The 22,791-nt window shown below is 44.9% G+C and overlaps 1 protein-coding gene across 50 annotated transcripts in view; it reads left to right on the forward strand.

Annotated features, from left to right (window-relative positions):
- Sorbs1 (sorbin and SH3 domain containing 1) overlaps positions 1–22,791 on the forward strand; it is a 223,454-nt gene that overhangs the window by 95,489 nt on the left and 105,174 nt on the right. For 41 of the 50 annotated variants that reach the window (XM_085693903.2, XM_085693874.2, XM_085693866.2 and 38 more), the window contains 3 exons: positions 14,456–14,510; positions 18,812–18,880; positions 21,633–21,728. In XM_085693903.2, the coding sequence (XP_085550029.2) occupies positions 14,501–14,510; positions 18,812–18,880; positions 21,633–21,728 (175 nt within the window). In that variant the 5' untranslated portion in view covers positions 14,456–14,500. The remainder of the gene's footprint in view (positions 1–14,455; positions 14,511–18,811; positions 18,881–21,632; positions 21,729–22,791) is intronic. The other 9 variants (XM_085693879.2, XM_085693878.2, XM_085693880.2 and 6 more) reach the window with 1 other exon arrangement.

A 22,791-nucleotide genomic window follows, 5' to 3' on the forward strand; every position in this document is an offset into this window, starting at 1 on the left:
TCATGGCACATGTGAAGATGGGAGAACAGCTCCCACCTCTTTTGAGTTAAGGTCCTTCCTTATTCATTTCTATATTCTCCTGTCTCTGTCTTCCTGTAGGAGTGCTGGTATTACAGATGTGTACTATCCTAGCTGGCGTTATGTGGGTTCTAGGCATCCAAATTCACTTAGCTTTGAGTGACAAACACTTTACACACTGAACCATCTTCCCAGACCCTAACGGTGCATTTTTTTTTTTTTTAAATCTCAGCACATGGCTCAGAACTTAATGGCTCATTACATTCCTAAATCTCAAAATTCTTTGTTAAAAAAAATCAGTTGATTGATTGATTAATTAATTAATTGTATGTTAATTGGAAGAGGTACTCACATTTTGTTGTACATATGAAGATCAGAGGACAACTTTTGGGGACCTAAAATTCTAAGATGTTCAGATCTCTTCCTAAAAGACAGATGACGTTGACTGGATGTTTCTCCCAGCCCCCATTGAAATCAGTGATTAACCTTTGTCACAGAAGACCAAGGACTTTGCTGTCTTTAACCTGCAAACTCCTGTACAAATGTGGGTTCTGGCTGGAGTTACCACAACGCCTGAGTTAAATATTCTCTGCCCAAGGCAAAAAAGCCTTCGTTCCTGGCAGTGACTTTTCCGTCTTCACGCTGGACCCAGTGGGTTGCCTTATGGTTAAACAGTGACTAAAGAAGCATTTCATTAACCAGAATTTCCACTCATCTCCAGCTCTCTTCTGCTTTTGGAGGTCTAGGGAGACAAGAAGAAAATAAACCAATCATGTCAACATGCAGTCATTTATGAAGTGCTTCCTGTGTGCCTAGCAGTGTGTGGCACAGACAAGTGGACCCCAATCCTTGCCATCTGGGCCTTACTGCTTACTGTTTTACTCGTTTGGCTTGTGGGGACAGAGTTTACAGTGGTAGCAGAGCCAATGTGAAGCCTCTTCTCTGCCGGTTAGAGTTGATGTGGGGTTTACTGTTCTCTTCGTGAAGATCTCGCACTCCTGCCTCTGCTCTCTTCTAAAGCTAATTGCAGAAGGGAGGGCTCTTCTCCTGCAGTGTCTTTTGAGTGTGTAGTTTCTGCGTGTGTGTATGTGCTTGCGTGTGTGTGTGTGCACGTGAGCTAGAGGCTGACATCTGGTGTCTTCATTCTCTCTCCACATTATTTCTTTATGATTTTTTTTACTATTTTTAAATTGTATGTAGATGTGTTTCTCTGCTTATGGGTATGTGTACATGAGCACACGTGCCCTTGGAGATCAGAGGTGTTCAAAGTTCTGGAGCTGGCGTTACAGAGGTTGTGAGGTTGTAAGTTGCCTGACATGGTGTTGGGAAGTGAACTCATATCCTCTGGAAGAGCACCAAGTGTTCTTAGTCACTGAGGCTTCTCTGGCCAGTTCTGCCTTATTTTTGTGAAAGAATCTCTCGCTTACCTTATTATTTGAAAAAATATCATTCATTATTTGCATACTTTAGATGGCAAACCTCAGGGTTCCTCGTGTCTACCCCATAACCTCGAGGTTCTAGGCATGTGCCCGCACACCTGCTTTTATGTGAGTGCTGGGGATCTGAACTCAAGTCCTCATGTTTGTATACTGATAGGGTCACATGTGGCCCAGGCAGGCCTTCTACTTGGTATGCAGCTAGGAATGCCCTTGTACTTCTGATTTTCCTACTTCTTCTACCCACTCCCCCCAATACTGGGATTACATATGCATGCCGCTACACCCAGCTTTGTCCAATTTCTTATGCTTATGTGAGGTGTGAGTTGTGAAGACTTGGTCATTTGGGGTTAAGTACCATTCTCTTTAACATTTATTAGCTTAAAATTGATCCCGCAAACATCTCTAACTTGGTTAGCATTGTGTTCTGTTTTGGTGAGTTTGCTCTGTTTTCAGTTTTTCTACTTAGCTCTTTTGAGTTCTACAGGATTGTCAACATCTTTTATTTCTTGGTGATTTTCTTGTCAGTCATCAAAGCAATTGTGGGGCGGAAGCCTTCCGATGGGCAGCAATAGCAGAGTGAGATTTAGGGAATATGTCCAGATGATGAAATTCTTTCTGAATGGCAGTTTTTGCTACAAATAAGCAAAAGAAGACAAATGTAGAAATTGTCACTTGTGGTTGCTGTAATCAAGGCTTCTACGCAGCTTTTCAAAGCCAAATTGCAGGGAGCTTCCCTCCCAGGCAGAGGATGCTTGTGCCCTTGGGAATTTTCATATGCACCTCATAAAAAGCACCAGACATCGATGTGACCGCCTGTGACTGCCTCATGCCCTCCTGTCCCCTCAGTCCCCATGGCTAGAGTGCATTCTGCTGCTTCTCAGCAGGGGTGACTCTTGGATTAGGGACCTTTCATGGAACTCATCTTGAATTTGGTGACCTGATCTAATAGAATGTCACTGCCTGGTGTTCAAGGCCATTTTGTGCTGTCTCCCTGACATAATTCCTGTGTGTATTCGGTACTGCTGCTTCCTTGTGTTCTGCTCTGTGAGCTGAATTAGATGCCTCTGTGGGAACCATGAGAACAGCTTGTTAGGACCAGAAGGCGTAGGAGACAAGTTTACCTGCAAATCAGGCAGCACTTGCCAGTAACATCTGTGAGGGGGACCAGGCACCTCACTTGTTATGTGAGTTAATTCACAGAGAGAATCATATTAGGAAAAGGCAGAGCATGTTACCTTATAAGGGAGGGAGAAGAGAGCAAGTTGTGACTGAGTGTGTGTGTGTGTGTGTGTGTGTGTGCGCGCGCGCGCGCGCACGCTCGCAGGGCAAGAGGGTACTGGGAATGGATGCCTCTGAGTTATATCTAGGCTAGTAGTCTTTTCTTTCTTCACATATAGAATATCTCCTCTCTGAGGCCAGGCCCTGTGTGTAATCTTAGTTGACAAAAGTGGCTATTCGCTGCTGCAGCTAGATAAAAAACCCCTGGCGAAAGCCATCTGTATGTGCTCTGAGCAGTCTTTGTGTAGGAGGGACATCTTGCTTTAGGTAGACACTGTTTTACAACTTTAAATTTACTTATTTTATATTTTTAAATGGTTATGCACATAAATATTTTCCTTGTGTGAATGTATATGTATGATGTGCATGCTTGGTGCCCACAGAAGTTAGAGGAGGGCTTTGGATCCCCTAGAACTGCGATTGTGGATGGTTGTGAGCCACCATGTGGGTGTTGGGGATTGCACCCAGTTCCTCTGCAAGTGCTCTTAGCAGCTGAGCCATCTCTCTATCCCCAACAGTTTGACTCTTCAACAGGTCTTGCAGTTGTTACTGAGGCTCAGTTTTTTTCCATTGTAAGGAGGTGTTTTCAGATCAGAAATGACATATGTAAAGTGGGCGGTTCCCAACCAGCTTTGGGGAAATGCAGATGGTTCGTTGTTTGTCCAATAGTGAGCACGCAGCACTTTACATGCATGTATCTATCCATAGTGGGTTTTTTTTTTTTTTTGAGACAGGATTTCTCTGTAGCTTTGGTGCCTGTGGGGTATTTGATTGGTTGGTTGATTTTTCGAGACAGGGTTTCTCTGTAGCTTTGGTGCCTGTCCTGAAAACTAGCTCTTGTAGACCAGGCTAGCTCGAACTCACAGAGATCTGCCTGTCTCTGCCTCCCGAGTGCTGGGATTCAAGGCCTGAACTACCACCACCCGGCCATTGGTTTGGTTTCTTGAGATCTGTCCTTTCGAGAGGACAGTTACATGAGGTTCTTTCATTGCCCAGTTTGAGAGTGTAAGAGCTGGGGGAGCCAATTATTCTTGTAATTGGTAAAACCTGGTTTTGGGTGTGATTAGTAGTACTAACATGCACGTCAGCTGTTGTCCAGAGAGTAACAGAGGATTGGAAGGGCCAGCCTAGTACCTCCTCTGTTAGAACACTTCTCTTGTTACCCCACAGTTAACACGTAAATACGCATTTTTGAATTTAACCTTGAGAACAATTTATTAAATTAGGTATTATTAATCTCTTTATAAATCAGTAAAATGAAGCAGACAAATTAAGGGCTTTCCTAATTTAAACAACCCTGGCTAAGTTTGGTCCAAATCTGTTTCTTCTGGCTCTGGCCAGCTTCCAGCAGCTGCCAAGCACTGGCTGAAGCTCAAGTCAGAATGGGTCCCAGATACCAAATAAGCCAGAGTTACGCTGCCCGGAACCTCAATGTTGTTTTTGTTGTATGTAAACACATGCATATTAATTATGCATATTAATTATACATATAATGATGTTATATGCCCTACTATTTTGGCTAATCTTGTTTGATAGATGACATAAATTTAAAATAAATACTTTGGTTGATTGTTGTCAGCTTGGTACTATCTTGAGTCTTTTGGAGGTTTTATTCTTAAAGAAAATATACCTCAGAAATTGACATTATATTATCAGATGCTTGGATACAGATTTGATATCTGATTTTTTTTAAAAGGGGAGGAGGGATTAGAGAAAAGGAGGTAATATTATCCAGTGTACACAATAGGAGTGGGGTCTGCTTCATGGTTAAAACAGTTAGACACTAACGATCTTTGGTTTCGTAGTGTGAATTCAAGGGCTGTTGATTTTGGGCCTGTGTGTATATGTTCCACTTCAGTTATTAAACATTTAGAAGGGAGGTCTTCTCAGAAAAGATAATGTTTTCAGTGTTTCGTATTGACTTTGGGGTAAATCTATATACTTGCAGTGAAATTTGAAAATTTAAGGAAAACAAGCAATTTTTGAATAAGCCAGTATTATGAATTGAGGCATTTAGGTTATTATGTATTTGCAAAAGACACAAAGTCTTTTTAGTGAATGGAGTCTGTGTTCTCTCATTCCTGAGCATGGTGTTGCCTACACTGTAAAGGTCTGTGTAACGTAGGCTGTGGCGAACAAGTTGCCTCAGGGATTTCCTAGCTTGGGAGCTGGAGCTGTGTGGGACTGTCTGTGAGAGCAGACAGCTCTGCTGCGTGGGAGACCCACCCTGCTGCCATTCATGAACTGCAGCAGCCCCTCTTCAAAGACTTTCCTAGGCTTGTTTTTCTGCCTCACACAATACTTACTGTTTAGTCTCATTTACCTGCGTGTGGCCCAGCTCTGACCCTCCAGGGAACAGAAGATGCCTCCATGGTGATTTCTCAGTGAGTTCACACTGTACAGTGACCCCTTCAGAATGAGTGGCGTAGCTCAGTCCCGGGGTTGCCCTGATTTTAAGGTTCTGTATTTATAAATCTTTATAATGACACTTTGCTTTTATTTAATGAGTTTGGGAATCTGCCCTGTTTTGAATTCTCTAGATTGTCTAAGGGAAGAGCTCCAAATTCACTAGATGCCACAGCTAGGCAGCTTTGTTTGAGTTCTGTAGACACGACCATATTTGGGAAACACAAATGGGCCAGTTTTCACTTTTAGGGCTCGTCTTGGCTAACAATGCATGGTTAAGAATCTCTGTGTGCCCCAAGTGGCACATACAAAGAGGTTTCGAAGTTGCTCGGGGCTCTGGAATGCTAAAGGTAGAGGAGCTGGGAATTGGCAGAGGGCAAGGTTAGGGTCTAAGGGAGGGACTGTGTGTGTTGCCACCTGGCAATTCCTGTAACTCTCTTAAAATGAAATATTTGGTGCAGTTGCTTCTTTAGGAAGTCTGACAGAACCTTCAAATCATTCTGTGGCCCCCGAGTCCTCATAAGGACTACACTGGAGTAGCCTGGCCTCACAAGCAAAGGCAGTTGATCTGATTAATGTTAGAATTCTGAACTTGAGATCGCTGTTGTTAATCCAGTGGAAGAAGGTATCGTGTGGAGTTCTCATAGACAAGATTATAAGCAACACTTTTCAGTGTATCTGCTAGAATTTTCTCTGGAAAGTTCTAAAGGTTACACAGTTATCTATCAGATATCAAAGATGAGCTAAGAAAAATGAATTTTGATGAAGAAAATTGTCTTACACAGTTGTACAGCCCTGATCTTGAAGCCCTAGCTGAAATGCTCTAAAACTCCTTGGCTACTAACATAACGAAAGACCTCATGTGATGGGTTGCAGTTAAATGTAAACATGCTGAAAATATCTACAGTTGGCCTTAGGCATATGGACGTTAGGTGCAATGCAACACCAGTGAATTTCGTGTAGCCCTTAGATCCCTCATTTATCCTATTTGCAAATACTCAAAAATGTAAAAATCCAGAGTCCTTTAGTTTCACACATTTCAAATGAACAGTTTTGCTTGTGGTTTTGTTTGTTTGTGTCTTATTTTGTCAACTTAACACAAACTAGAGTCACCTGGGCAGAGGGGCCCTCAACTGAAGAATTGATTCCATCAGATTGGCTTATGAACATGTCTGTGGGGGCATTTTCTTGATTTCTGATAGGTGTAGGAAGGCCTATTCCAGTGTGGGTAGTGCTATCCCTACCCTAGGGAGGGGCCCTGAAAGCTTGGGAATGGACCACCTTGTCAGAGTATGCTCACATAGAGTTAGGGTGTCAGAAACACATGTGAGAAGGCAGAACTGCAAGAGTCACTCGACCGTGCTCTTCCAGGTCCTGTGGCATGTTAAGATAGATCATCGTTTTCCACAATGGGACATTTGGGATAAGTTTAGAAATTATGCAATTAGTTAATCGAAATTTTTGTATATTTTTTCATTTTTTAAATTCTTCCTAATTGCACTTTGTCCAGATTGTCAAATAGAAGAACTGTCTGGCTTTGTTACATCTTCTGGGCACACCTCTCATCCTACATCTTGTGATAGTCTTAGAGACAACAGTAGAGCTGGACACTGTCCTCATGCGTCGGAGGTGCTTAAAGAACACAGTTTTAGACCAGTAAACTTTGCTGATAAATTTCTTTCCTTTCTGTGCTGCCTAATTTTTGGGTAGAGGGACCCTTGTTGGGATCAGATATAGGAGCTCTTTCTTGCTCAAGTCAGGACATGGCAGTTATGGACGGGAATGAATCTGAGACTTTTGTTTGTTTGCTTTTGTTTCTCTGTATAACTTTGGAGCCTATCCTGGAACTTGCCCTGTAGACCAGGCTGGCCTTGAGATCTATCTGTCTCTATCTCCTGAGTGCTGGGATTAAAGATGTGTGCCACCATCGCCTGGTAATCTGAGACTTATTAGGGTAACAGCACGGTCTAGAACTTTTAGGGTGAGCAGACTGGTGGGCATGAGGATATACATGCAATGAAAATGAAGAATTGGGAAGAATATCTATTCCAGGTATGGGGGATACGAAGGAGGAAGAGAGAGTGTTGCCCTTAGACACTCTCAAGGGACAGATCTTTCTTCACCAACATTATTGGATGTTTGTGCTACCTCGGGCTTTATAGTAGATATTAGGAACCAGAGATGAACACTGGCCATGCTACTAGCCCGGTAAGTGCTGTCTGGTGGGCTTCTTCAGGCAGCTGAGACAGAGCAGCAAGGAGGGATGCCGAATGGACTCAGCCAGGCCTTGAAGCTCATTACCTGGACTTTGAATTGTGCAGTGAGGATGGGTGCCATTGGAAGCTTCTAAAGTGATGCAGTTTGTTAGGTGACCATGAAGGGCTGGAAGTCAGCACGCTGGAGGCAGAGGCTGTCCTGAAGAAGAAGATGAGCAGCAGGAGGCAAGTGTGTAGAAGGGCTGGAAAGATGGCTCAGTTGCTCTGGTTGACATGACAGGTGGGGAGTGAGTGGGTGAGTCCCTACCCAGTGGCCTGAGGGGGCTCGTGAAGCCTCCTTCCAGCACAGTTGAGAAACCATGGAATTAGTCCAGAGGGCCTGTGAATCGTCTTGTTCTGACCCTCTGGATGAACCCTGAAGGAAATGAGTGTGAAGTTGGAAAGAAGCAAGGCCCAGCTCATGACCCTGTGGCCATGAACTCCTAGATGATCCACAGAAGCCCCGTTCTACCAGGAGGATCCTTATTGCCCAATAGAAGACAGTGTTTGGTGAAACCCAGGAGTCAGACCATGTTTGTGGGAAGGAAAAGGGTTTGGCTGTCTTAACTGTGGTCGGTAGACCTCAGAGGCCCTGACTAGTACAGAAGCTGTTGGACTTGGCTGAGCATGTTCACGGGAGACATTTCTGAAAGCCATTTCAGATAATTGGTTAGAACGGAAACCGAGTTGGAGGGACTCCAGGAGGAAATGGGAGGATGTAGAGGGAGGCCCTTTTGACATGTTTTCCTAGTGCTCCCTCCCCAGAAACCATCAGCCTGTTGTGTTCCAAGCCTCCAGCTGAGTCTTGGGACTCCAGATCGAAGCTAATGTCAAGGCCAACCCTATCCTTGTTTCTTCCCCTTGAAAGGAAGTGCTGGCAGCTCAGTGTCTATCCTTCGCTCTTTCTGAAGAGCTTTCTGCCCTCCCTCCAATAATGCAGAGAGAGAATTTGGAGAGAAAAGACATTAATAGCGACTGAGAAGGTACCGGTGAGAAATTGGAGAGATAGGCCACTCAGGCTGGGAGATAAGCAAGTATAGGGAAATAGGGCTGGATATAATTTTGGGGCTTTGTGAGCTGTCTGCTCTTTTTATTGGAAATAGTTGCCTGGACAGGAAGCCAATCTCAGATTGGATTTCAAAGATTGAACATAGCAACTGCAGTAAAATGAAAGAGAGTCTTGTTGTTTGAAGGAAAGATCCTGCAGGTAGGTCCTCCTGGCTGTGGTTGAGTAGGGGCAAGGACAAAGCCCATGACTGCATACTCAGCACTGAGGCGGGGTGAGAGGGTGTTTTCCTTCCCTTCCAGTTTATAGTCTTGTCTTACATTAGGGACAGAGATGAACCTTGAAGGCAAAGCACCAGGTGCTAGAGTGTGGTGTGTGGGAGGTTAACCGGCTCTCACAGTATCTGTGCCTGATCTTGACTCCTTTTCTACAGATCCAGTTTCCCTCACTGTGTCACCAGACTGTTTACATATGGGCCTTTCCTTCATGGTCAATAGCTCATGTTTGCTTATTTGGTCCTGTTTCAGCTGGAAGCGTGAGTGTGACTTTTGCCTTTTAGCAGATTATTCCTTCTTTGTCTTCAAAGCTTGTCTTAGAATGACAGGCTTTAGAAGTAGAGAGGTCTCCAGGAGAACCATTGATTCTCTGGATCATCATCATTCTGCACTCTGGCTACCACACAGCTTGTTCTTTTGGTGGAATGTCTGTGTTGATGCCGCAGGGTTTTGCCCAAGTATGGTTAGGCCTGCAGCTCCAGGTGTAGGATGGCGGCTTGACTCTCACTGGCCCACCCAAGCTGGGACACTCTAGGTTCCTGCAACTGCAAGGAAGTAAATGACCAGTTGGTTGGTTTCACGACTACGTGGAATCATTTATTCTTTTTGGCTTTTACCCAAATGTGCCTGGACTGGGAGAGGGCTTATTTAGAGATTTTGAAGCTGTGCCATTTGTTCAACCAAATCATGTTTTAGAGCATGGCTTGAAAGTAAATTTTAACTATTAAGTATCAGTGTGTGTGTGTGTGTGCATGTGTGTGTGTGTATTCATGAGCATATATGAGAAGACCAGAGGTCGACACAAGGTACCTCTGTCAATCACTTTTCTACCCTATTTTTGAGACAGGGTCTCTCACTGACCCTGGAGCTAGTCTAGTTGACCAGCACGCCTTGGGAATCCTCCTGTCTCCACCTCTCCAGCACTGGCATTATAGGTACCATGCATTTTATGTTGTGATGGGGAGCCACTCTTCAGTCCCTGTGTTTGGTGACAAGTACTTTACTGACTGAGCCGTCTCCCCAGGGCTAGTATCAGAGGTTTATTATGTAAAATAAATATTTGAGTTCTACATCTGATATAGTACCTTTATTATTGTTTAAAAAGCCTTCATTCACTTCATAGCAGAGAGTACTGATGCACAGTGCTCAGCTGGCCTTCTCTGTTTTATACAGTCAGGGAAGATGCAGTCTCGGAATGGTGTCACCCACAGTGCACAGGTCTTCTTGCTCCAACCATATAATTAACATAATATCTCACAGGCTTGCCCAGAGGCCTGCAGTCCTTAGTTCTGTCAAGCAGACAATTCACAATAGCCCTCACACTTGTGACATTTTTTGTGATACTGTGTCTTTGGTCTCGTTTACTACTACTGCCGTTCTTCTTTGCCCTTTGACCCTGGTTCCATAACTTTTTCCAGTTGTACTTTTATACTTTTTCTTTAAGTGAAACAAAACTACACTAAATTCTACCTATGAAACGAAACAAAACATATTTTTTTTTGGAATCTGGTTTATTTCATTTATTATGATCTCTAGTTTTGTTTTCCTGCAAAGGACATAATTCTTTGTAGCAAACTACTTCTTCATTTTTGGCTTGTAACTCATACTTTTTATTTTTTAATTTTTATTGAGCTCTACATTTTTCTCTGCTCCCCTCCCTGTCTCTCCCCTTCCCTTTAGCCCTCCCCCAAGGTCCCCATGCTCCCAATTTACTCAGGAGATCTTGCCTTTTTCTACTTCTCGTGTAGATTAGATCTATGTATGTCTCTCTTAGGGTCCTCATTGTTGTCTAAGTTCTCAGGGATTGTGATTTGTGGACTGGTTTTCTTTGCTTTATGTTTAAAAACCACTTATGAGTGAGTACATGTGATAATTGTCTTTCTGGGTCTGGGTTCCCTCACTCAAAATGATGTTTTCTAGTTCCATCCATTTTCCTACAAAATTCAAGATGTCATTGTTTTTTTCTGCTGTGTAGTGCTCCATTGTGTAAATGTACCACATTTTCCTTATCCATTCTTTGGTCGAGGGGCATTTAGGTTGTTTCCAGGCTCTGGCTATGACAAACAATTCTACTATGAACATAGTTGAGCTCATGTCCTTGTGGCACGATTGAGCATCCTTTGGCTATATACCCAAAAGTGGTATTACTGGGTCTTAAGGAAGGTTCTTTCCTAATTTTCTGAGAAATCGTCACACTGACATCCAAAGGGGCTGTACCAACTTGCATTCCCACCAGCAATGCAGAAGTGTTCCCTTTCCCCCACAACCTCTCCAGCATAAGTTGTCATTTATTCACGCATTGACACATGCCTAGACTTTCATAAGCTGACTCTTGTGAATAATGGCCTGAGAATCAAGGCGGGAGGTGCCGTCATATAGGAGTTCTTCTTCTTAGGGTTTGGAAGAGCCTCTGCAGTGGTTTCCACGGTATCCTCACTAATTTCCTTTCCCACCAGAGGTCCATTGAATTGTCACTAGCATTTGGGTTTTGTTTCTTGGTGGTAGCCTTTCTGTTGGAATATCGTTGTCCGCCTGTCAGCTGTGTGTGTCTTTTCTAGTGGAGTGAGTTTCCAGCAAGAAGCAAACAGCTCGATCTTATTTTGGGAAACATCCAGTCAGTTCCTCGCGTCTTTAGATTTTGGAGACTCTTGAAAGGTTGACCTGGTTTCTTCTTTGTTGTATTCTTACTCAGGTTTGATGTTTTTACCGAGTTAGCAATGTTTGAACATACTCTAATTTGTGTTTGTGAGTCTGTCCTTGTGAGGATGGATCTTTATAAGCTCTGATGCTTCTATATTTTCATCTTCCTGGTGTAATATTCCTTATGACACGCATGAGCTTATGAATTGCTTTGGTTTTATTCTTCTCAGTAAAATCCTTCAGTTTTTCAGCTTTAAAGGCTAACTATTTTGGATAAAGTAATCTTGGTTGGCAGTTACTTTGTTTGGGGGATAAAAGCTACCATTTCATACTCTGCTGGGCTTAGCAATTTTTGTGGAGAGGTTTGCTGTTGCTTGAATGGGCTTATGTTTGTAAGGAGCGTTCAGTGTTCTTACTTTGTTCTGTTTTCTTGATGTTTTAATTCTATGATGTGGAGGAATCTTTCTGATTATATATTTTAGATATTCTAAAGGACTAATGTTTAGATGGCCATTTCTTTCCTCAGGTATATAGCTGTTTCTGCTATAATTTTTAAAACATTTATGTATATGTGTGCATCTGAATGCTATATGTATGCGTGTGTGCATGTCCACCTACAAAGGCCAAAGAGGCCATTAGATCCCCTGGAGCTGCAATCATGGGTAGTTGTGATCTGCCTAGCACAGGTAGGTGCGGGAACCAAACTCTGGCCCTCTGGAAAAGTAACAAATGCTCTTATCTAGCCCCTCCTTGAACAGCTTTTCTATGTGTTTTGACTGTGTCTTCTTTCCATTTTCTACACTATAGATTATAGATTTGGTCTGTTAATTGTATCTCAGAGGCCTTAGTTGTTATGGTCATAATTACATTTTAGTTTTTAAATTGTTTCTGAATGTCATAGGCCCTCAATTTTATTTTCAATCCGTGATAGTCTTTCCACATGTGGTCTAGTGTATGGGTGATGTTTTCCACTGGGGCATTTCTTTTTCCTTTAAGCTTCCCATATCCAAGATTTGCTTAACATTTTTCTTTCAGAATCTGTCTCTGCATTTGTAATTGAAGTTGTTTAATTTCTTACACAAATCCTTGATTGATTTCTGCTTTTCACCTGTCTGTTTACTTGACTCTTCTTTGAGGTTCGATGATGTTGAAAACTAGATTTGAATTTTTTTTTGTCTAGCATTTCACATATTTGATTATACTTGGACTCAGTTACTGAGGTTCCAAATGTTTGAAGGAGTCATGCAACCTCGCTTTCTCACATTGTATTTCTGTGTTGCAATTATACATCGATTGGAATGGATCTATCTTCTTCTTTTTTACATGGGAGTGTTCTTGTGAGCAGCCTTCTCTTGAGGGTTCAGTCCCCACTCCTGTCTGAGGAGGAGAAAACATGAGGTGTCTGTATGGAAGGAGCCAATGGGTGCTCAGGGCCTTTACTCTAAAGCCTGTTGAGTCATTGGTGAGAGAAATGAAAGAAGACCTGGCGGAAGGGAGAGACCATGCTCAGTGGCTGGAGTATCCAATATTGTCAAAACATTAATTTCCCCCAAAGTGAATATAGAGTCAGATCAGGCTCCAAAGCTACAGAAAACCCTGTCTCGAAAAACAAAACAAATGAACAACAAATAAATAAAACAATTGAGAAATGCAAAGGACCAAAAATGACCAAAAAGATTTTGAATAGGAATGAAGTAGGGAAACATATTAACTGATTTCAAGGTTATGTAGAAATAGTAGTCAAACAAGTGGGTTATTAGCTAGAGATAGCTCAGTGGCTAGAGTCCAGAAGAACACTTACACATATGTAGCCATTGTTTTTCAGAAGAGTCATACTAAATATGAGAAGGCAGGCACAAAAGGTTGCATATATGTGATATAGTGTGTAGAAAATAGTGGGGCCATAGTGATGGTAGTCAGTGGTTCCTAGGAGCTTGGGGTGACAACGTGACTGTGAGGAGACACAGGAACCTTTTCTGGAACCGACGGAAATGCTATATGTTGTGACTTTAGTGGTACTTATAGGGTGTGTTTATTTGTCAAAGTGTTACAGGGTTGTTTTGTTGTTGTTGTGTGTGTGTGTGTGTGTGTGTTTACAGATAGTCTCCCATTTGAGTACAAATCAGGTCCAATCCTTCCTAGCTTCAGATGAGACTGGGCCCGCTTAAGGTTAGGTATGGCTGTAGACAGCATACCATCTCACATAGTGTAGGCTAGCCACCTCCCTTGAACTGGTGATCACCCTGCATACACTTCCCTGTGATTTGAGGTGCACACCACTATACCCACTTTATTTTTCAAAATCTGATGTTTGATTCGAGCATCAGTGTAGTTAGAGATTAGTCTTTGATTAGTATACCCTTGAAGCTCTGGGTTTGATCTTCACCATCAAACCCGAACAAACCAAAGCAAATGGATACCTTTTGTTGGAGACCAATGATGATAAAATGACAGCACACTGTAAGTTTCCTTTGGTTTGAGACCTTCTAATTCTGAGGGCTATTCGCCTGATCATTGTTGATAGTTTCTGCCTAAAAGTGAGGAGGGCAGGGCCTAGGCACTTGACCAGTGAGTGATTCAGGCTACCCAGTTTCCATGATCAACTCTAGCACAATTAGGCATGCGGCTTCATCTCCCTGGGTCCCATCCTTGAGCTCACACTGCATCAGTGCTTGCTGTCATGAATCAAATAAATTATTTAAAGCATCCGGAACATTTCCTGGTACATTGTGAGCTATCTGTAAACATCCCTAATTACTTATTACCCTCTGATGATTGTTGTTTGTTTGTTTGTTTTCTTTTGTTTTTTTTAACATTTACAAAATTGAAGTTTTTAATTGCCTTGTTGCTAGCAGAGATCTGGGGTTGCATCTAAACACAGTTGGTGGCAAAAGTGAAGCAAGGAAGCTGTGTGAGATGCCCAACGTCCCCAAATCTGTGACAGGCCATGAGCAGGAAGCTGTGTGAGATGCCCAAATTCCCCAAATCTGTGACAGGCCATGAGTTGGAAACCTGGCCATGTGGCTCCCAGTTCAGCTCTGTTTGACCAAGGGTTACAGTGTTTGCATTTTTAACACTAACTGTGGGGATTTGTCATGCTGCTGCCATTCATTCACGCCATTGTGTGCTTTTCTGCAGAGCCATCCGCAGCTGCCGCTTTAGACGACTTGCCCCACTGCCAGCATGAGTTCTGGTAAGTCATTTCAAACCCTCTTTCTCTTGACAAAGATACAAAACTGTGGTTTCCTGAGATTTCCATAGACCTTAAGGTCCTCAGGACTAACATCACTGCTTACAGTGTCAACAGTTTTCAACCCACATGTGAAGAACTCTGTCATACACTGTGTGTGCCGTGTCTGTCTTTACAGGAGCCCCCTTGACTTTTAGTGACATATAATCTACATGCAATCAGCTGCTGGTATTTTCAGTCGGCATTTGATAAAGCTTGGCTTATTTCTAGACCTTAGCGGCATTTCCTAATCAAGATGATTGGTGCAAAATACACCGTTTAATCATAATCTTCCCCGGATGGGGGCTAACCCAGCACTTCCTTTATCCTGCTTTCAGAACAGCTAACTTATGCTTTTAAGAACCAAGATCCAAATAAATTCGTGTTTCAGGTATTTTTAGTCTTGGACTGGGATTGAAATCTTGGAGCAGGGAAGAGAGAGTTGGGACAGATCCCTGTGCCTAATGCAGCTGAGGCTTGTCAGTGTCCAGCCTGGAGACATTTCCTTCCGGGAGTTGCTCCTACCTTGACCTTCTGAACCTGTAGGTGGGGATGGGAGGCAGGGGACTACCTGAGTATTTCATTCAGAGTTCTTCTAATCCTGCACCATATTGAGAGTATTTTCAGAGACCCCTGTAGATTAAAAGGCCTTTCCCATTTCTTTACATACTTCGCTGGTTTAGCCAAGTCCTGAGCTGTGTAGGACAGTGCGTGGTGAGGCCTGGGAGGGCTGTGAAGTGGAGAAGCCTACGGCTGCACCCTTCCAAATATACTTCCTGTGCAGCTCGGGTCTATGCTAGATGTGCCTTTGCTTTTTCCTCTGTGAGGTGAGCATTGTAATAGTGCTGATCCATTGGGAGTTTTCTTAGACTGAGTATAGCAAAGCCTTAATGTATTGAGTACCATACCTCCCCAAGTGCAATCTTACTCTTCTTAGCCCAGACTTGCTCTTTGCAGAGTGAGGTCTGTGGTTTGCCTTGGACTCCCCCCCTTTTTTTTCTGTGCCAAAGCAGACATGGGAACTGCTTTACTGACTCAGTTTCTTTTCTTTTCTCTTATTTTTTCGAGGCAAGGCAGAGTTTCTCTGTAGCTTTAGAGCCTGTCCTGGAACTCACTCTGTAGTCCAGGCTGGCCTCAAACTCACAGAAATCAACCTCCCGAGTGCTGAGATTAAAGGCGTGCGCCCCCACTGCCCATCCTGGTTCACTTTTTATTGTTGATTTGTTTTTTGGTTAGTTCTTTTGTTTTTAGACAGTGTCATATAGCCCTGACTGGATTTAAACACTCTATGTAGGCAAAGATGACCTGGAACTCCGAATTGTCCTGCCTCTGTTACGTGTGTGTACATGCCCCCACTCCACGCGCATGTGGTGCTGGAGATGGAAGGCAGGGCCTCACATGTGTTAACAGTGGTTTTGACAGATGAGCCATGCCCTTAGTCCTGCCTTTTGGCTTCTGTTGTCATTTATAACAGGCTGGGCCCTTTTTCCTGTTTCCTTTTAAAAATAAACAGAAACTTTGCTCTGCAGCCTGAAGTCTCTTCTAAGCCAGTATTGCTGCTCCTGGCAGTTTTAAAGCAAGGAGGAGGAGGAGGAGGAGGAGGAGGAGGAGGAGGAGGAGGAGGAGGAGGAGGAAGATGAGGGGGAGGAAGGGAAGGAGGGGGAGGAGGAGGAGGCCAGGTGAGGGTGTACCAATGCTCAAGGTGTAGCAGATGCCCTTCCTCCCCTGACTCCTCTCAGGCAGGTGCTGGAAGGGAGCTTTGTCCAGGGGTCTGAAATCCTAGGCCTTTTGGCCTGATAGTCCTGTCTTGGGAATTTCTATATTAATTCCAAGGAAACAAAAATGCTACCCTCAAGGTGGGGCGTGAACAGCAGTATACTGCGTGTTTACTTGCTATTGAAATTGATCATTGGGAAGAGAGCTACATGGAAAATATGTGGTTGTATCTTTAGTGGAAAGAATCGCAGTAAAGCAATGTATTCTTACTATTTCAGTTGGTCTTGGGCTGCCACTCTTTGAGGGAATCATTGTCCTGCCAGGGTCCTGTTTCATTCTTCTGGAAAGCTATTACCCAGCTCCTCCCCCCCCAACCCCCAGGTGGGCCTGGCTTGCTGCCTCTGAGATACAGATGGGGAAACTGAGCTTCAAGGAATTAATCACCTGTGTGGAGTTGCCAGCTGGTGTGGAGTGGAGGCAAACATGGGCTGCTGTATACACAGCAACATAGTTGCTGCAAAAGCTGAGCTTTGAGTGTTAATTACTAAATACCAGACGCTTATTCCAGTTTGGTTCTTATGTTTAATTGCAAAAGGAAAGGGGAGAAGAAAGAATGCGGGCCAGGTGGTAGCTCACAGGCACACCCCACAACTTCCCAGCAGGCTCAAGGCAAGGCCAACAGTCAGAAGGATGTGATCAAGGGGACTCCATCAGGTGGGCGGGGACAGGGCAGCAAAAGAACATGCAATGGGATGCTGGAGCTTGCTGCATTTCTTTTTAGCAAGTCCCTCCTTCCAGGCATCCTGAATTGAGGATTCCAGAGAGTGAGCCTTTGTCTACAGGTGAATGTGAGCCACAACCCCATGCACCCTGGGCAGTCCCAGGCCACTGTGAAGGAGGGGCTGCTCAGGCCCTCTATATGCAGCAGCCTGGCTGTCCTGTGACTGGTGTTTATCAGATACCCAGCCTTTGGAGAGACTGGGTTTTTTTCCTTTCTTTCTTTCTTTTATTGATTTTTATTGAGCATTTTTCTCTGTTCCTCTCCCCGCCTCTCCCCTTACCCCTTCAGCCCTCCCCCAAGGTCCCCATGCTCCCAATTTACTCAGGAGATCTTGTCTTTTTTTTTACTTCCCATGTAGCTTAAATCTATGTAAATCTCTCTTAGTGTCATCATTGTTGTCTAAGACTGGTTATTAAAAGTGATTAAGGTGACTTAGTTTTAGCCAGGTTTGCTGTTAGCGATATGGGTTGTAGGCCCAGCATTTGAGGAAATATATAGCAAGTCAGGAAACAAAAATGCTATCTTGGGGAGGAAGATGGGCTGTGAGTGAGTAGTTCAGTCTCAGCTTAGTGGTCTTTGGTAGACTTGGCCCGTTGAGCCTCTATTATCTTAGCAATAGAATTGCCATTCCTAACTCTAGCTCCCAAGAACTGGACCTAAAGGAGACAATGAAAATAGCAATTGTGGAATACTCACATGAAGTAGAAGTAGCAATCCTGGCAAAACACGTTTAAAGAACTGTAGTTATGATGGTGTTTGCAGCTGCATTGGTATTTTGCTGTGTGGGTTCTTCCAAGCGCCAGGGGTGACATGGTCTTCCCATCCTCTGGTCTTACCTGGACTGTCTCCAAGTTCCCTAAAGTAATGGATGGAGAACCTTCTAGGCATGGGGGACTCAGTGTTATCTGCTGCTGAGCAGAACTCAGGAAAATCTGAAGTGACATTGAAGTGGTGGTCAAGGTGAGCCTCAAGGTCACATAGGACTTCCCTAAAGTAAGAAAAGGGGAACTTTTAATCCCAGCACTCTGGAGGCAGAGGTAAGCAGATCTCTGTGAGTTCGAGACCAGCCTGGTCTATAAGAGCTAATTCCAGGACAGGCTCCAAAACCACAGAGAAACCCTGTCTCAAAAAACAAACAAACAAAAATAATTTTTAAAAAAGTAAAAGAAGGAAGGAAGGAAAGAAGGAAGGAAGGAAGGAAGAAAAGAAAGAAAAGGGGAAGTGGTCTTCTGGCTGAGGGCTTTGTAGCCAAGGTCTACAGATGAAAATCTCTCACATATTCAGAGTTGAGAACACACAGGAAGCCCTGGACTGTTGCATGTAGATGAGACTTCATAGGAAAGGGGATGGAAGAACTGGTTAGGCTGCCATGGCCATCTCTGGAACAGTAACCCAAGGTTCTAGACTAGTGAAGGGTGGCAATGTGAAGGCAGTTTACAGAAAAGACAGCTTGTCTTTGACGAGTAGAACTTGCGGTGCCATTCAGACACTTTTCAAAAGTCAAGGAAGCCACGCCAGGGAGGCAGTAGCGCTTGCATTCTCCATAACACACTTCCTATTCCCAGATAACTTTTGTGTCCTGTTTGGTTCAGGCCTTAACTCTCCCGTGCACCCTAGGGGACTTGTCCCAGGCCTGAGAAATCTGATAGGTTGTGTGGATAGAGCCGCTCTGTCGGGGTAGAATGCCTCAACTTTATCCCCACATCATGGGACTCTGATTGTTGAGCGGGCATGGTCACCAACCCTCTGTCCATCTTCCTTCTTTCAGAATATGATGCCGGAAGCTCTAAAGCTGTTGTGAATGGCTTGGCACCCGGCAGCCATGGGCAAGACAAAGGTAAGGCTGTGGAAGAGAAACTTGGCTTGGTATCAGCAAGCATTTCAGAAGATGCAGGGCATGCTGGGCAGGGGCCATTCCCACCTTCCTAGGGAAGACATCATTGGCCTTATCTTAAGAGGCCTAGTTCCCATGGCGGCTCTCTGAGACCTGAGCCGTGGTCCTGCTCTTCATGGGTCTGGAACTATCTTCTCCAGCTGTGAGATGATGTGCTCACAAGGATGCTGGGATGACAGTGTAGACAGACAGTGCCAGCTAAGTGCCACGCCTGGTTCATAGGGCTCTCATTGGCCTGGAATTACCTATATGTGGCTTGCCACTTTCACTTGCCATGAGTAGGAACACATCCGCAGTCCGATGGCAGAAATTATTTCACTGTCACCAGTTGTATGTATAATCCTCTCAAGTTGTTAACACCCCCCCACCCCATGCTGGGCATTCAGTCAGGAAAGACTTCTCACTTTTGGACAGGCGCTTTCCCATTAAGCTGCCTTCTTGGTCCTCACATTTTCGCTTTAGAAATTCTTCCAGATAGGAGATCTAAATGTGAATGGAATGATGTGTTTGAGATCCAGGCATCCCACCTCGGAGGCCCCTTCTCTGCTGCTCCCTCTTAGCAATTGAGGGCTTTTACTCTTCTACTTAATAAATCCCCTTTGCTTCAAAGAAGGAAGCAGACTCTTGAGGTCCTGTTTGCCCAGGATACTCTCACCCCAATCCGATATCAGTGTTGCAGTATGGGGTGACAGGAAGCAAGTTGGAGTCATTTGATAAACTTAATTCCAGTTCTGCCTGTGAAAAACAGAGACCTGTAGGGGGCCCTTTCATCTCTGCAGGTGTGAGTTCCCTTATCTACAGAAGAAGGGAGTTTGAACTCAGTGTTTATTTCTGCATCCTGTCCTGGGCTGCAGTGACTCCACGAACACTCACCTATCCGTGTTCTACAGTATCAGTGAGGAAAGGCTAAAATCCCGGCATGGGACATTGAAGTTTAAAAAAAAAAATTCCCAAAGTATAATTTCAGAGTTTGCCATGTTTAGCCTTTGTAATTTTCATCAAATGCATCCAGATACTCTCTTTGAGAAGGAAGATGTTCACTCAAAAGGATCCCCTGGAGAGAGAAGGCAGAGGGCAGGAGGCAGGAGAGGGAGCCTGGGTGGTATGAGGCTGAACTCCTTGGCGACAGGAGGTCAGTGCTGTCTTGGTCCCCACCTCGCTGGCTTGCCACCCTCCTCCTTTCACTGTGTGGGTTCATGTGGGCTACGTTCCTGGGGTCTTGGCCCATCGTGGCTATCTTGCACTTAGAGACTATGGAGGGACAGGGCTGTGGAATGGCTGCAAGTGGGTATTTAAGCCAGGGCCATGGGAGGGGCTTTTGAAATTTTGGGACTACCAGCTAGCTCCATTCTATAAATCTGTCTATAGAAGAACCTTAAGGGTTTTTGTTTTGTTTTGTTTTTAGGGGTGGGGGGACCACAGGAGGTGGTAATGGTTTCCTTCTGCCTTACCAAGACTCGCCTTTGATAGGAAACAAAGAGGCAGGTTTAAAGATCATCAGAGCGCCCTGTCAAAGTCACCAAGTCAGGATAACTGAGTGCCTTTCTCTGTACTTGGGAACAGAGTGACTGAGTTGTTGGCTTAGCCTCTTACTTCTTCTTCTGAAAACGGTACCCCAAATCCACCCCTACCCCAACACAGTCTTCCAAATGATTTTAAGGTAGCTAACAGGATTCCTGTGAGAGTTCATTTATCTAGATACGTGCAGAATTGTCACGTTTGACTTGGTTATTGCAGACATACTCCGTGCCTGCCAAATGCCTTCCAAAGCAGTAGTGTGATGGGCAGGAGGGGCACTGCCCATTTTGAAGGTGTCTCCCATCTTCCTTCCTGCCTCCTTGACAATCCCAGTCAACAGCGTCTGGTTTCCAAGCCGTCTACCCCTTGGGCACCGTCACTGGAGTTGCTTTGTCACCACAGCACGTCTTTCTTTACTGCCGTTGAGCGGAAAGAGTGAGGGAGGCCTCACAAGAAGATTGGGGATGGGCCTGCCATTAAGATGGTGGTCTGGGCAGGCAAGGAACAGGGTCTCAGCATCCAGTACTGTGTACCATGCTGCTGCCTAGAGCCTTAATCATCCACTTGGACGCTTGACACCCCCCCTCCCCAGGAAAAGCAAGACCATCTGTTTCCCAACAGATGGGGGTTCTGAGTTGCTTGAGGTCAGAGGGTGGTGACCATCAGGGCAGGCACAGGATCCTAAAAGGTGTGATTTGGGAGAAGCAGTTGTGACTGCCGAAGGGACCAGCAGTCTACGAGAATGTTCCTCCTGTTGCTGTACTCGTCTGCAGCCACGATCCTGTCCTCCAAGCCCCCATTGCATAGCAGATGACCCACTGTCACCAGGGGACACCCTGTACTCTGATTGTGTCCCCCTTCCTCTACTTGCCAGGCCATCTGGGTCTCTGTAAACCTCTTTGTCCAGAGCCTTGGCAAGCTCCTGGTGTGCCAGGAGGCGCCAATAAACCCCGACCAACTCTATTTGAGTGATGGTTGGAGAAAGGCTTCTGCTGCCTTGGCCCAGAACCCTAAAGAAAGAAAGCAGGCTATTTTTAATGACTGCATCTACTGCTCTTTGCATTGTTCTCCTAGCGTGGGCAACTTCCTTCTATTGTCTCTGCACAGTTCCTCAACTTGCCTGAGTGTCTCCCAAATGTTCTTTCTGGATGCACCGTTTACCCTTTTGTGTTTTCAGCCACTGCCGACCCTTTACGTGTTCGTTCTATTTCTGCTGTTAAAATAATTCCCGTGAAGACAGTGAAAAGCCCTTCAGGCCTGGTACTCCCTCCAGGTATCTCTCTTTGGGGCTCTTTCTTTTAATTGTCGGATCGTGCATGGGTTCTTCTCTTTGCTTCTAACACCATACTGTGAGCCTTAATCCTTGCATGTTTGGAAGCCATTTCCTTCCCCTAAGTTGTTTCCTTTCTTCTGTGTGTGTGTGTGTGTGTGTGTGTGTGTGTGTGTGTGTGTGTTCTATCTGTAAGTCTGTAAGCCAGGAAGTAGGGGAATCTTTGTGTGTGTGTGGTTGGTCTGGTTGCAAGTCTGTAAGCCAGGGTGTAGGGAAGAATCTGAGGCTGCTGCCTGTCCTCTCTGCTTTAGAAGGGTTAATGCAGACGCTCAACCTTCACTCTGGGATGAGGCTCTTCTAAGAGGTTTGCAACTCCTAAGACAACACAAGTTTTTGGGAGAGCTAACCTGGCCTCTCAGAGAACCTCTGAGTCAGGGTGAATGAGAAGCAGCTCCTATAGATGTCGGATGTTGGTTCCCTGCATGATGCTCAGGCCATTCCCAGGAGCACTTCGACCAGCCCCTCTCCAGCTTCACCTGCAGTTACTTCCTGCCTCTCCTCTCCAAGGGGCGGGGGTGTACCGTTCATTTGAGGCTCTGACTCAGGGTTTCCTGTAGACAGAGAGACAAGTGGAGCTCAGAAGTTGAGCAGATCTGGCTGTGTGTCCAGGACCGTACAGATGGGCTGTGGCTTTACCAGTTTGCCTCTCACCCCTTTGAAGTGACCGTAGTCTGGTTTTCCCAATAATCTTATTACACAGCCACTCACTCTCTTGATGGGGTTAGGTGCTCTGTGAGCTTGCCACATGGTCTGTGGTGTGCTGTGCCTGTGCTTTCCTTGCCGTGGAAGAGGGCTGCTGGGGTAGGCATTGAGAACAGGGAGGAAGGAGGCTTGGCTCCTCACTCCCCTTGCCCAGAAACAGACATGCGCTTCATCCTCTCGTCCCCATTGTGATAATTTTAGGTCAGAAAGCTGGACTTGGAGCAGTTGGGGGTGTGGGGGTGTGGAAGTGAGTGTGGGTTTGAACTCAGAAGCTGATCTCTGAGCAGTTTGGGGGTGTGGGAAG

This window comes from Myodes glareolus, chromosome 7 (genome assembly GCF_982192425.1).
Source record: "Myodes glareolus chromosome 7, mMyoGla1.1, whole genome shotgun sequence".
Classification (NCBI taxonomy): domain Eukaryota; kingdom Metazoa; phylum Chordata; class Mammalia; order Rodentia; family Cricetidae; genus Myodes; species Myodes glareolus.